Source organism: Trichosurus vulpecula, chromosome 7 (genome assembly GCF_011100635.1).
Source record: "Trichosurus vulpecula isolate mTriVul1 chromosome 7, mTriVul1.pri, whole genome shotgun sequence".
Lineage (NCBI taxonomy): Eukaryota > Metazoa > Chordata > Mammalia > Diprotodontia > Phalangeridae > Trichosurus > Trichosurus vulpecula.
In genome coordinates this window covers 259,997,458-260,011,324 of record NC_050579.1, presented here as the reverse complement: position 1 = coordinate 260,011,324, position 13,867 = coordinate 259,997,458, and the positions used below count along the sequence as shown (strand labels likewise).

Genomic DNA, 13,867 nt, shown 5'->3' with positions numbered 1-13,867 from the left:
TTCCAAAATAGCATTGCATTTAAAGGAGGAGACAGAGACTCAGGGGCAGAAAGATTCACATAGGTACAGGCAGGGAAAGGGAGGAGGAGGAGGAGGAAGAAGAGGAGACAGAAGAGAGAGAAAGAGAGAAAGTAAGGGTGGAGGAAGGATAGAGACCAAGGAACAAGGAGAGAAAAATAAAGGCACCAGGAGAAATGTTGGGAAAAAGAAACATAAGGAGAGATAGACGGAGAGACACATGTAGAAAGGGAGAGAGAAGCAAGGAAAGACAGAGGCGTAAGGGGAGATAGAGACATGGGGAAAGGAATTTGTGTGAAGAGAAAAATCAGGAGAGAGAGATAGTGGTGACGAGAGAGACAGACATGTGAGAAGGGAGAGAGACACAAGAGACAAAGCCACAAAATAATTTAGAATGACTGAGTGTTGTGAGGAACTTCAGAGATCATGTAGTCCTCTCCCCTCATTTTACAAATGAGGAAGGTGAGGCTTGAAAAGTTTAAGTGACTTGTTCAAGTAGTGAGTAGCAGAGCTAGAATTCGTATTCCCAAAGCAAGTATTTGTTCAGAAGCTGAACCTAGCACGTCTCACAGTCAAGAATCTTATCCTTAGATTAGCACAAGAAAGGAGAGACACACACTCGGGAAACATGGACCCATAGGAAGGACACACCCATTGTCCCTTGAGATACACCCTCCACTGGCCCATCTCCACATAAAGCCACCACAATCTGATGTGAATGTACAAGATTACAGATCCAATTAAGGCATATGTCTGCCTTCACAGGTCCTCCACTTAGACCTGCTCCCTAAAGGATCCCCCCTACCCAAGTTCATTGCCATAAGGGATCCAAGCATCCTCATCTCCAGCATCCAGTAAAAAGTCCTGTTCAGTATCCCTCTGGGGGGGATTGGGGGTGGGGGGTGGGAAGGAGAGGAGTGTCCGGTTGGGAGGAGGGACCTGATTCCTGTTTCCTGCCCCAACTCACAGGGCAACAGGAGGTGATCAAGAGCGGAGGGGACTGCCGGGTAAGAGTTAGGGTGTCCTGGATCCCTGGAAGGGATGGGAATTGGGGGAGGAGGAAGAGAGCTAGGCACTAGGGGTCAGCTACTTGGGACCCTAAAGGAATGGAAGCTGGAGGAAAGGGAAGAACTGCAGGCTGGGATACCTGAGCGCCTAAAGAAAATGGGCAGGTGGGGCTAGGAACTGGATACCTGGGTTCCTGAGCAGAAGAGGAGAATGTTTAGGATTGGGGGTGGGGGAGGGTTCATCTGCTTGAGGCCACCTCACAAATCATCAGTGACTGGGGCTCTGGGAGAGGGAGATGGTACCTCTCTCCTTGCAGGTCCCGAGGCAAGTTTGGGGAGCCCCTGGGTATTCCACAGGCCTGGCACTGTCTTTGGGGCTTTATCCTATTTCAGCATTTCTTTCCTCACACTAAGAATAGGCTCCATCATAGAGACCCCCACTCAGCCCTATCCATATCCTCCTACCTTCACAACAACACCAACTTCAGCCCCTTTCCTCAGTTCATTTTTCTCTCTGTGGGCAAATATGGGGCTGTGAAGACTGAGGCTGGGGTGGGAAGAATCTGTAGTGGAGAGTGCTAGTCCTCTCTTTGGTTGTCCCTGAGTCAGAGGCTCCAGGACTCTCCATGCAGGAAAATAAAGCTAAAAATAATCCGGAAAGGGAGAGTCCAGGAGAAAGAGGAACTTGGAAATGGGGGTGGGAACTCTAAAACTCTAATACTCCCTGCCTCGCCCCCCTCTCTCTTTCTCTCTTGCTCCCTGTCTTTCTACCTCTGCATTGTGTCTCTGCAGTTCTCACTTCCAAGTTCCCTTTGTTAATTTATTGAGACCCCCCATGCCCTTGCCATGCTACCACAAAGCATCCACTCTCCCTTCCTCCCTCCCGCCCCCTTCTCACCCACCCTCCTTTAGCTCTGACTCATTTCCCTAATTTCCTGAAGTCAGGAAATGCAGAGACAGAAACTGAGGAACCAAGACTGGGATGTCACTTTTGACAGACGTCTCGAATAAAACACTAGAATTGGAATGAGAACCAGGAAAGAGAAAGAAATGGAAGAGGAGGAAAGGAGCAAGATGAGAAGAGGGAGAGGGAGAGGGAGAAAGAAGAGAAAATGAAAAATTGAGGGAGAGAGAGAGAACAAGTGGAGAAATTCTATTTTCAAGGGTTCACTATTTGGACTCCCAAATAATGTGTTGCTTACTAATTTTTACAAAATTGCTTATAAATTCAAATCCTTTTTTCCTTCTAACCCTCAGCTACTGACCTTAATCTCTTTCCTTCTCCTCAATCAAGGTGATGCCTTCAGGACCAGGTCCCCCTACCCTTGTTAAACCTAGGCAAAAATGTCAGCCCAGTCTCTTCCCCTAGCAACACCTCCATCTCAGAAGCCTCCTCGAGTCACTCGTCCCCACCCTCCTTCGAGACTACGGACTAATCCACCCCCAGGGTCACTCTTCAATGGGTCCTCTCACCAGGCAGGGTCTACCCCACCTACTTCTCATGATCCATTAATCATAACCCCATTGTGTGATTCTCTCCCCACCTCTACCAAGCCCATAATTCTTCCATCCACACCATCGCCTAAATCTAGCTCCCTTTCTTTGGTTCCATCAGACTCTTCTTCCAGTTCCCCAAGTCCCCAGGCCCTGAGCCCTGGTCTCCCTAAGCTGCTTCCCCCATTCCCAGCTTCCCAGATCAATTCCCCTGAACCTATCAGTCCCTCTCAGTCCTCATCTCCCAAATCCCTGTCCCTGCCCCATCACCCCTCAGTATCTGGCACTGTCCGGAGACTAGCTGGGAAGTTTGAGGCAGGGTCCACAGTAGGGGGTCAAGTTGGGGAAGCCCCACTTCCCTGTCTTCAGGGTGGAGTGGATGACAATGGAGAGAAAGAAGACTGCCATGATCCTCTGGAAGGGAGTGGACCCCAGGAGAATGGATGTCTGGGTAAGCAATGGGACTATGGCTTGAAGTCATAGAGTGGTTTATGAGTGCTGGAAATGACCAGAATCTAGAAAGATAAACAGAATCTGGGAGGTTGAATATATGGGTCTTCAAGAAGCTTAGAGGGTAAAAAACTGGAATTGGTGACTGTATTATATGTAGTACAAAGAGTACTAGACTAGAGAAGTAAGAACATTGGTTCAAAACCAGTTCTGCTAATAACTAGTTGTGTAACTTTGGTCAAGTCTTCTTTAGGGACTTAGTTTTTTCCTCTGTATAATGGGAGAGTTGGATTTTATGACCAGGAAAATACATTCTAATATTGACAAAATTTAAATAAATGTATTAAATGACTGGGCTCTTGAAGGATATAGGGGCTGGAGGCCTATCTACTCAGGTGTCTTTTGTCTCTTCCCAGATACTCCCTTGTCCTGTCCACCTCGTTGCCCCTGTCTCTGTCATTTGGCACATCCTGGCCTGGAACTGAAGTGGGTGTCTGTAGGGGACAGTGAGGAAGTCTCCCGTGTTCCTCCTCGTTGCCCCACACGCTCTCTCCCCAGCCCACCAAGTAACAAGAACACCTCTGTCGTTCTCACATCCTACCGATCCATGGTGGAGCACAAACTCCTCCCCCCTCTCACACCTCCCAAACCTACTTGGGCCAGGAAGGAGGCCACCTGCCCTGAGCATCCTCCAGAGACAGACCTCAACCTGCCCTCCAAAGATGGGACTCACCCAGGTATTGGGACCTGAGAATGGGGCATGGGTGCTTGGATTCCAGAGGGAAGTAGAGGCTGGGGATAGGGAAAGAGAAGAGGGAATATAGCTCCATGAAAGGGAGGAAACTACAACTCCTGATAGACCAAGAGGCAGAAGCTCAGGCTGAGAATCAGCACAAGCCCTGCTCTTGAAGACTTGCTATGTGCTATCTGTCCAGAGATGGAGTTAGCCAAAGTTCTTTTAGGGTAGGGGTTATCTCACATTTTCTCATATCCTCAGCATCTAGCCCAGTATCTCAAAAATTCATTTGAAGTGAAGTCCCTTCCATCTTTGACATTCTTTGGTTCCCAAAGTTGCTGGCTCCTTCACTAGCTTCTCCTTTACTCCAGTATCTGACAAGAGATAGAGTTGGTCTAGTGGTTCCCTGATGGAGGAATCCCTGAGGAATCTTTGGTTATGGGAGTCAAATGCCTGGGTCCCTGAGGGTAATGAGATCTTTCAGCCCTCACTGTGGTTTGTCTCTCTAGGGGATAGTCTGGAAGAAGGTCCGAAGACCCCTGTGGGCAGGTACTAGTTACCCTCCAATAAAGTCCAACATTCTAACCATCTCCAAATTTGATTTGACCATGGTTTGAGGCCAAAGGAAAAGCCACCCTCCCCCATGAATCCTGTTCATTCATTCTGGGTGGTTCTCTTTTGAATGGCCAGTACATGAATTGTACATTTGACATTTAATCATGTACTGTGTTGAGACAGTTCATCCTATGTGGTTATTTAATTCAGTGTTTATGTCTTATCTGTCCCCCCAACAACATTTTCCCCATAAGCTCCTCAAGGGAAGAGGTTATATTTATACATCCTCTCGGCACAGCACATAAAATACTGCCTCAATTAAACTTCCAGGGAGTTTTTATTTCTCTTTCTCTCTACAGGGACCAAGAGCTAGAGGTTCTGAATGAAGAAGATTGGGGCCTGCCTCTGCAGGATGGTGAGGGACTCTGGACTCCTGGGTCTTTGAAGACAGAGGGGTCTGGAGAGGGACAACAAGGGACTTGAGGCTGGCCACTTGGGTCATTGCCCAGGAGCACATTGAGCTTGTATTATCTTTTCCTCAGAGCCCCTGTACCAGACAGCTGTGCTAGCTGAAGAGCTGTGGGGAGTTGGCAAGGACGGGAAGCTCCTCCCAACAAATCTCAGAGAACCCTCAGAACCTCGAAATACACTGTGGCAGGAGCTTCCTACAGTGCAGGAGAGTGGCCTCTTAAAAACCCTGAGCCCTCAGGAGAGGAGGATGCAGGAGGTCAGGCACCTGGGTCAGGACAGGAAATAGAAACTGATAGAAAAGGAATGGAAAGGAAGAAGAGCTTGGAGTTGGGTGGTTAGAGGTCTGGTTCTTGGGTATGAGTGGGATTTGAGGGTGGGAGGGATCAGGGGAGACAACTAGGGGCAAGAAACTTGGTTTCTCCTCATAGATCTTAAGCCAGAAGGAATCTCTCAGGTCTCTTCCATATCTTTTAACTGTTTTCCAGAGTCTATTTGAGGTGGTGACATCAGAGGCCTCCTACCTCCGTTCACTTCAACTGCTGATGGACACCTTCGTGCTAAGTGCTTCGCTCCGAGATACACTGACACCCCGAGACCACCATACTCTGTTCTCTAATGTGCATCGTGTCCAGGGTGTCAGTGAGCGGTCAGTCCACCTTCCCAGGTTGCTGTCCCTTCTGTCCCTACTTCCTTCTAGATTCCTGGTTTCCAATCCCCCAACTCCCAGTTCTCTCTTCCTCTATCTCAGGCCCTCTCTAGATCTCCAAATTCAGTTCTGTAGGGCATTCCCCTTGTCTCTTCTCATGGACCCAGACATCCTGGCCCCGTGACCCCTGGATCTTCTCATTTTCATAGGTTTCTGGGAGTTCTACTATCCCGAGTGAGGAGCTCCCCTCACATCAGTGACTTGTGTGATGTGGTGCATGCCCATGCTGAGGGCCCCTTCTCCGTGTATGTGGATTATGTGAGGAATCAGCAGTATCAGGAGGAGACATATAGACGCTTGATGTAAGGGCTGCCTTGACTCCTGACATCTGGGGACTAGAAGGAAAAGTCAGGGGAGGGTTTGAGGGTTGGAAACCCTAAGGAGAACAGGGAGACAGGCAGTTAGTTAGATCCTGGAGAAGACCCCTGGGGCTCAGCTGCTAGATCCTGTGTCCTCCTTCTGCAGGGAGACAAACATGCGTTTCTCAGCAGAACTGCATCGGCTACAGAGCCTGCCCCAGTGCCAGAGGCTCCCACTGCCTTCCTTCCTGCTGCTTCCCTTCCAGCGCATCACCCGGCTCCGAATGTTGCTTCAGGTGCTGGGGCCAGGGTCCCAAACCTGGCACCCCTTGAACCAGGGATTGCCTGCTCTGGGGTGGGAGACAACCTTCTGCAGGGTTCTCTCATACAAAGATTCTGCCAGGTGGGAGGATTTTCTCCAAGCCAGAGAACCTCCCAATGTGGACTCTCCAGTCCAGGAACCCGATGACTCATTCTGCAGCTTGACCAAACCTCATAGTCCTCAAATGAGGGCACCCCATCTTCAGAGCCTCCAAACCATATCACTCAAGGTGGAGCTGGAAATCTCTGGTTTTTTGACTGATCATTCCTTAGCAATCCATGATTTTCCCAGCTAAGTGATATCCTTGCTCCCACTACCACCCTCCTTTTCTGCCTCTAGATTCATCACTTAAATATTAAACAGTGGGTACAGTGGAAAGGGGGTACGGTACTTGTGTTCAAACCCTCGTTCTGCCATTCCTGTGTGAATATGGACAAGTCATTTCAACTCTAGACTTCGGTTTTCTCATATGTAAAATAAGAGGGTTGGACTAAATTACCTTGAAGTTCTCTTCCAGGTCTAAATCAATGACCCTGTGATCCTAGAGCTCTGGGGTCACCCTGCCTTCTCTGCTCACAGAACATCCTTCGTCAGACTGAGGAGGGCTCTAGCAGACGAGAGAATGCCCAGAAAGCATTGGGGGCCATAAGCAAGGTATGGGGGAATTGAGACCTGGGAGTCAGGTGCAGAGAGGGAACAGGCAGGAGGAGGAGATAGGGCAACACAGGTCCTTCTCCCCCAGATTATTGAGAGATGCAGCGCTGAGGTTGGGCGAATGAAACAGACAGAGGAGCTGATCCGGCTCAGCCAGAGACTGCGTTTCCACAAAGTCAAGGTCAGTGACCTTGGGTCCTTGGCACCTAAATCCCCCATTGGGTCTTACTTACCCCATCCTCCTGTTTCCTAACTCCTGGTCCTAGCCCTCCAAGTTCCCATTTGTGGTAGTGCCCAGGCCCTGGGTTTTTGGGGGGCAGGGGGTGAGGGAAGCATACAGCATGGGGGGAATGTGCCAGGGGCAGCTGGGTGGCGTAGCAGATAGAGTGCCAGGCCTGGAGTCAGGAGGACTCATCTCCCTGAGTTAGAATCTGGCCTCAGATACTTATTGGCTGTGTTACCCTGGGCAAGTCATTTAACCCAGTTTGCCTCAGTTTCCTCATCTGTAAAATGAGCTGGAGAAGGGAATGGCAAAACATTCCAGTATCTTTGCCAAGAAAACTCCGAATGGAGTCACAAACAGTCAGACACGACTGAAAACGATCGAACAAGAACAAAGCAGTGTACAGAAGGGGGTACAAGAAGGTAGAGCTGTGAGTCTTTTACTTCTGCTTCCTAACCCCCACTCCAGGCTTTACCTCTGGTCTCCTGGTCCCGGCGTCTGGAACTGCAAGGAGAGCTGATGGAGTTGGGAAGTCGGAAGGGCAGGTCCCTCTTCAATTCTCGCCCCCGACTTACTCCCCTCTGTCTCCTGCTCTTCAGCGACCTGCTGCTCATCACTCAGCCTAAGAGGTGGGCAGGGCTTCTGGGTGATGGTGGGGGAAGCACGTGGGAGTGGACACCAGGCATCCTTCCTGATAATCTCTCTCCTGGGCAGTGGGCAAAGGTTACATGTTCTGGATTATGCCCACCGATCCCTGGTTCAAGCCCAGCCGGTTCCAGACCCTTCTGGTCCCCCAACTTTTCGCCTCTCACTACTCAGCAACCACCAGGGCTGCCCTACCCACCGACTACTCCAAACCTCTTCTCTGTGAGTCTTGACATCCCAACCCCTGGGTACTCCTAGATAGGCCAATGGGAACATATTGTCTGACCCCTTGCTACATACAGCCCTACAACTCCATGATTCCTCCAATCTCTTCCCCCAAACCAACCCCCTCTATCTCAATCCCTGCTCCTCCCTCTTGGGCTGCCCCTAAGAATCCAGAGGACCAGCTGTGACTTCTCCATGTTCTGTCTAATCCCTCTCCCAGGTCTGACATGCAGCGCTGGCTGGGGGCCTTCCCCACTCCGGGACCCCCTCCTTGTTCTCCAGACACCATCTATGAGGAGTGGGGTGAGGACAAGCTTGATGACAGGATGGTGGTGGGGGAAAGGACATTATAAGGAAATGAAGGGGCAGGATGAGTCAGGGGCATATTCTGGGGACCTGGGTCCTAGCCTCATTTTGTATCTCCCCTACATCTTCTCCAGATTGCCCCCAGGCCCTGAGCATAAATTCTCATGTAACTGCCAAGACAAAGGAGCTGAGCCTGGAGCCTGGGGACCTAGTCAACCAATTTCGCAAAAGTCCGGAGGGTAATGGAAAAAAGATTTATCCCTTAGTAATCCCCAACATGTTCCCACTCATCCTCTCACCTTTCTTTATCAGGCCCCTCTTGATGAGACTCCACTGATTCAATTCAACAAACATTTATTATTTGCTGAGTACTAAGTTCTGGGGTAGGCTCTAGGGGACATGGATAAGGGACATTAGATAAAACACGGTCCCTACAAATGTCTACTCGGGATCGGACACATACATAAAACATTGCATAAGCAAAGATCAGGCAGAATGATCCATGAGAGAGAAATTAAAGTCATTACCAGCTGGAAGGAGGTGAAATCAAGGAGGCGATTAACTTAACTGTAAGAGGTAGCATTTGAAATGGGCTTTATTAGCCTATAGGCAAGATTTCAACAGATCAGGGTAGAGATGGGAAAGGCACCCCAAGTAGGAGAAGCTGCTACTCAGGCCACTCTCCTGGTCCTCCCCACTCACCCCAAACACCCACTAGAAAGGGTGGTTTGATGAAGCCTATAAACTCCTCAGAATATGTTTTAAAATGCCTAAAAATAACACACTGGACTACAAAGAAGACATTTTATAAATACAGTTATCCGTTGTTTTTTGTTTTAATCGAATTCTCGCATCCCAGAGAACCCTAGTAACCACTTAAACCTCATTTCTTTCCAGCCTGGCTGAAGGGTATCCATGGGTCGTATGCTGCACAGTTAGCCAGTGAGGTGACAGGTGAGCACACCCGGCGGAAAAACCTGCAACAGCAGAAGCAGCTACTTCGAGAGGCTGGCAAGCAGCTACACACAACACCCACACTCTCCCTCTCCCAGTGCTAGCAGAGGCCTCCTGCACTAAGGGAGGTCCTTTGTGGACCCAGGCTCACAACTCCCCTTGAGGACACCACTCTTGGAACAGCCAATGCGGGACTGGCGTGCCTCTGAGCAGCCAATGAAGACAGTCATCTCAGACCCCAACCAATGAAAATGATAGTTCCCCGAAGTGGCAACCAATGGGAGACTGATACTCAAGACATAGGAGCCAATGAATGCATCTTCTTTCTTAAAAAAGATTGGAGAACAAAGACTCTTCATCCTCATTGTGCTTACAGTTTTTGAGGACTGCAGTGGCCAAGAAAACATTTTCATTCAGGACCTGGTGTGTAAAACTGGTGTATGGAGGGTTTAGGAAGGACCAGAACCTTTGGTGTGAGAGCTGGCCGAGCCCCTTTCAGGGCTGCTCATCCACCTTGTGTGCCACCTGGCACTCAACTTTCATTTGTGATTCCAAGAAGCTGTAGCCTAGGCAGCAGCCACATCCCTCTAGACAAATGAGCTAAACTAGGTTGAGGGTAATCAACTCAAACCTGTTGGGGAGTTAGGGAGATATCTACCCCAAGCACATGAAGATTTCCATAGCCTAATGGGCCAATAAAAACAGTTCGTTCCAATGGCCATGAAGGTGGCTGAAGCAGGTTCTGTGGAGCACTTAGAGCTTGGTCAGACATGGAAGACTCCAAGGTCACCCACTGCAACCCAGACCATAGCCAATTGTTCTGACTTGTCTTGCTATTGGGCTTTTATGACTCTGGAAGTGTGCTAGAGTGTGCAACTCTGCCTCGTTTTAATACTATGCACATTTAAGTCAAGAAATCACCCCATGATGTCATTGGTCCTCTTTGAAGGGAAGGAGGAACAGCTTACAGCTTGCAAGGACACCATTTGCCAAAAAGCCATTTTTAGGACCAAACAGCCAAAGAAGGATAAAGGCACTAATGTGGTAACCAGCCAACCAGAATGGAACTTCAAAAATTTTTCTTATTGAGCCTCAGCCACACACTTAGACCACTGTTCTTGGGATGCCCCCTCCTATCACTATGGAATCCAGGATGTTTGTGTGTGGAGGGAAGACCTGAATATGGGGTGAAACTAAGAAAATGTGACAGGTTTGCTTTTAAATCCCAGTTGGGACTTCCAAGAGTTGATTTGCCAAACCATCTTTGACTGGTTGCCAAAGCTTTCCTCTCCGTCACTAGATTTTTTTTACCCCTTTCTCCCCATTTCTGGAGTACATCATAAGTGGGTCTTGGAAGTGAATGATGCTGGGGTAGGAGCATAGAACAACTCATGGGGAGGGTGTGAGAGAAGGAGAGTAGGTGCTTGAACCAAGGAATAGAAGAAATATATTGAGACTGGGGTGGGGGCGGTGTTAGGAGGTTTTGTCACTTAATCAACTGTGTGACCTTGAACAAGTCAATTCTCCTCTCTGAGACTCAGTTTCTGTACCCTAGTCAACATACATTTATTAAGAGCTTCCCATGTGTCAGGAACTGTGCTAAGCATGGGGGCTTTTAAAAGCAAGGCAAAAACATAGTCACTGCCCTCAAAGAGTTCACCTTCTCTAGAGCCTCTAAAATGGGACTAATACCTACCTCACAGGATAGTTTGATAATCTACAAGATAATGGATATCAGAGCGCTTAGCAAACTATAAAGTAATATCTACATATATACATGTATAAACGCGCATATATGCATATGTATATTAAGGAACTGGGAACTTGGAGCGTGAGGAAATGAGTAGCTGGGCACTGAGAAGGCATGCCTAAGTTCAGGTTCTGGGAGGTGGAGAGCAGACTTATGTGGCACTAGTGCTACCCACCTCTTGGTACAACGGAAGGAGCTAGGGCTGGAAGATGAGGTCTGGGGCAGTGGAAGGCAGTGCAGCCCTCAAGTGGGCGTGGCCTTCCAATTTTGGCAGCTTGAGGTCATGAGCAAGTGGGTTTGTTGTCTGGTTTTCTTCTTGTTCATTCTGGTTGCTCCCCAGAAGATTCCAGAAAGCAGAGTAAGGTAGAAAATGGGGAGCTATTCCTCATATGGATTGTGAGCTTCTCAAGCAATGACTACCCCAGGATTAAGCCTGGTTAAGGTAAGAGATAGAGGGCTACACAGAACACAGAGAAAGCACCAGATGTGTGTGGAAACGTAGGGGATGCAGAACTGGGCAAACCTTTCTTTCTCCCTTTTTATTGGCTGGTATAATAACTTACTGAAGGCAAGCATATGGGATGTTCAGAATACAGAGAGCATAAGATTTAACATAGAGATTATTTAAGATATAGCTAATCATTTGGAATATATTTGTAACATGACTTTTGAAAGTTGAGGGTTGGTGGCTCACATGTCCAACTGCCTATTGGACATCTTGAACTGGATGTCCCCTAGACCTTTTAAACTCAACTTATCCAAAACTCAACTTGTCTTCTCTCCTCTCCTCCCTCAGCCTGCCCCTCTTCCTGTATATCTCTTTACTGTCAAGGGTACCACCTTCCTCCCAGTCATGGAGGTTCCCAATCTAGATGTCATCTTTGACTCTTTATTCTCTGGATTCTCACCCCCCCATATCTAATCAGTTGCTAAGTCCTATCAGTTCTACTCTCCTAACACCCCTATCCCCCCTCTCTCTTCTAACACTACCACTACCCTGGTGTAGACCATCATCACCTCATACCTGGGCTACTCCACAGCATTCTGGTTAGTCTTCCTGCTTCAAGTCTCTCCCCACTCTTCTCCATTTTCCACTCAACTGTCCAATTGACCAGGTCACACCCTCATGTCAATAAACTCCACGGTCTGTCCATAACCCCAGGATCAAATATAAAGTCCTTTGCTTTGCCTTTATAACCTTTATAACCCTGCCCCTCCCTACCTTTCTAGCCTTCTTATACCTGACTCCCTCCCCACACATTCTACAATCTAGTGACTTTGGCTTCCTAGTTCTTTGCACAGGACATTCAATCTCTTTACTCTGTTCATTTTCCCTGGCTATCCACCATGCCTTGAATTCTCTCCATGCTCCCCTCCATCCTCTGCCTTTTCTGGCTTCCTTCAAGTCCAAGTAAAAAAATCTCACCTTCTACAAGAAGTCATTCTAAATGCCCTTTAATGCTAATGCCTTTGCATCAATTAAGTCTAATTTATCTTATATATATCTTCTTTGCGCATAATTGTTTGCATGTTGCCACCTCCCTTAGACTGTGAGCTCCTTGAGAGCAGAAACTAGATTTTTGCCCTTTTTCTGTATTTCCAGTGCTTAGCACAGTGTGTGGACATGTAGAAGATGCTTAATAAATATTTGTTGACTTTTTGAGTGATTGCTTCTGAGATTACTGGGAGGCAACATGATGTTGTAGAAAGAACAATGGATTTGGAATTTGTAGACTGAGGTTCAAGCCTCATAAATTGCCATTTGCTACCTGTATGACTTTGAGTAAGTGTCTTAACTTAGCTCTCAGGCCTTCAGTTTCCTTATTTATAAAATGAATATGTTGGACTAAGTGCCTTTAGTGTCTTTTCCCGCTCTAAATATATGATTATATGGTCGGATTTCACTAGCCAACATCACTGTCACTGAGATGAATTGTCCTTTACAGTTGAGATTAGAAGGGACAAAAGAATGGAAAAGTGTTTTCATGACGCTGGGCGGGTTATGTCTGTTGGTCAGGGATCTTACCTCCTCTGGGAAACAGAATTAATAGTTAAGAGGGAATAGTGTGTTCTGGAAGTTCCTGAGATCTGTAGTCTTCTTGCAGTATTTTCTCCTTGACTTTGTAATTCTGAAATTTGGCTATGATATTTCTTGGGGTTTTCAGTATGGGATCTCTTTCAGGGGGTGATCAGTGAATTCTTTCAATGACTATTTTGTCCTCTGGTTCTAGGACCTCTGGGCAGTTGTCTTTGATAATTTCTTCAAATATACTGTCAAGGCTCTTTTTTTCATCGTGGATTTCCAGTAGACCAATAACTCTTAAATTGTCTCTCCTGGATCGATTTTCCAGGTCAGTTGTTTTCCCAGTCAGATAGTTCACATTTTTTTCTATTTTTTCATTCTTTACATTTTGTTTTACTACTTCTTGATGCCTCATAGATTCATTAGCTTCCACTTGCTCAACTCTAATTTTTAATGAGTTAGTGTCTTCATTTTGCTTTTGAGTCTCCTTTTCCAATTGGTTGATTTTACCTCTCAGGGTGTCATTTTCTCTATTTAGATTCTGAATCTCCGTAGCCATTTCACCAATCTTATTTTTTAAGGACTTGATTTCATCAGTGGATTTTTTTTCCATTTTTTCTTTTACCTCCCTAATTTGGTTTTTAAAATCCTCCTTTAGCTCTTCCAGTAATGCTTTTTGGGCTGCAGACCAGTTCACATTACCTTTTGAGGTATCAGATGTGGCTATAGTGTCATTGCTATCCTCTTCCAAATTGGTATTGTGATCATGCCTGTCTCCATAAAAAGAATCAATGGTCCTCGGTTTTTTTGTGTTGTTCTTCATGTTGGTTAGCCTTTTCCTGGCTTTACAATAAATTTCTACTTTTGGGGCTTGGGGCTCTCTGTCCCAGCTTTCTTATTCTGGGGATTGTGAGATTGTGAGTCTAGTTGTTGGCTTTGTGAATTATAGCCTTCAGTTTCCTGAGGTGTGGAGGAGGGGTCTGGCTCCCTGATGTCTCTTTCCCTAGGGTTGCTCTCCAGCACTGTTGC

General features: G+C 47.3%; 1 protein-coding gene across 1 annotated transcript; it reads left to right on the top strand.

The window, feature by feature from the left end:
• The first annotated feature begins 980 nt into the window (after positions 1 to 980).
• Positions 981 to 12,265, top strand: ARHGEF15 (Rho guanine nucleotide exchange factor 15). Its single transcript, XM_036768841.1, has 16 exons — positions 981 to 1,025; positions 2,320 to 2,970; positions 3,386 to 3,706; positions 4,215 to 4,254; positions 4,620 to 4,675; positions 4,803 to 4,987; positions 5,217 to 5,377; positions 5,587 to 5,739; positions 5,903 to 6,032; positions 6,638 to 6,712; positions 6,801 to 6,893; positions 7,404 to 7,564; positions 7,650 to 7,802; positions 8,026 to 8,108; positions 8,246 to 8,350; positions 9,009 to 12,265. Exons 2-16 carry the CDS (start codon positions 2,370 to 2,372, stop codon positions 9,167 to 9,169), a joined length of 2,478 nt encoding a protein of 825 aa, XP_036624736.1. The 5' UTR covers positions 981 to 1,025; positions 2,320 to 2,369; the 3' UTR covers positions 9,170 to 12,265.
• Positions 12,266 to 13,867: the final 1,602 nt, after the last annotated feature.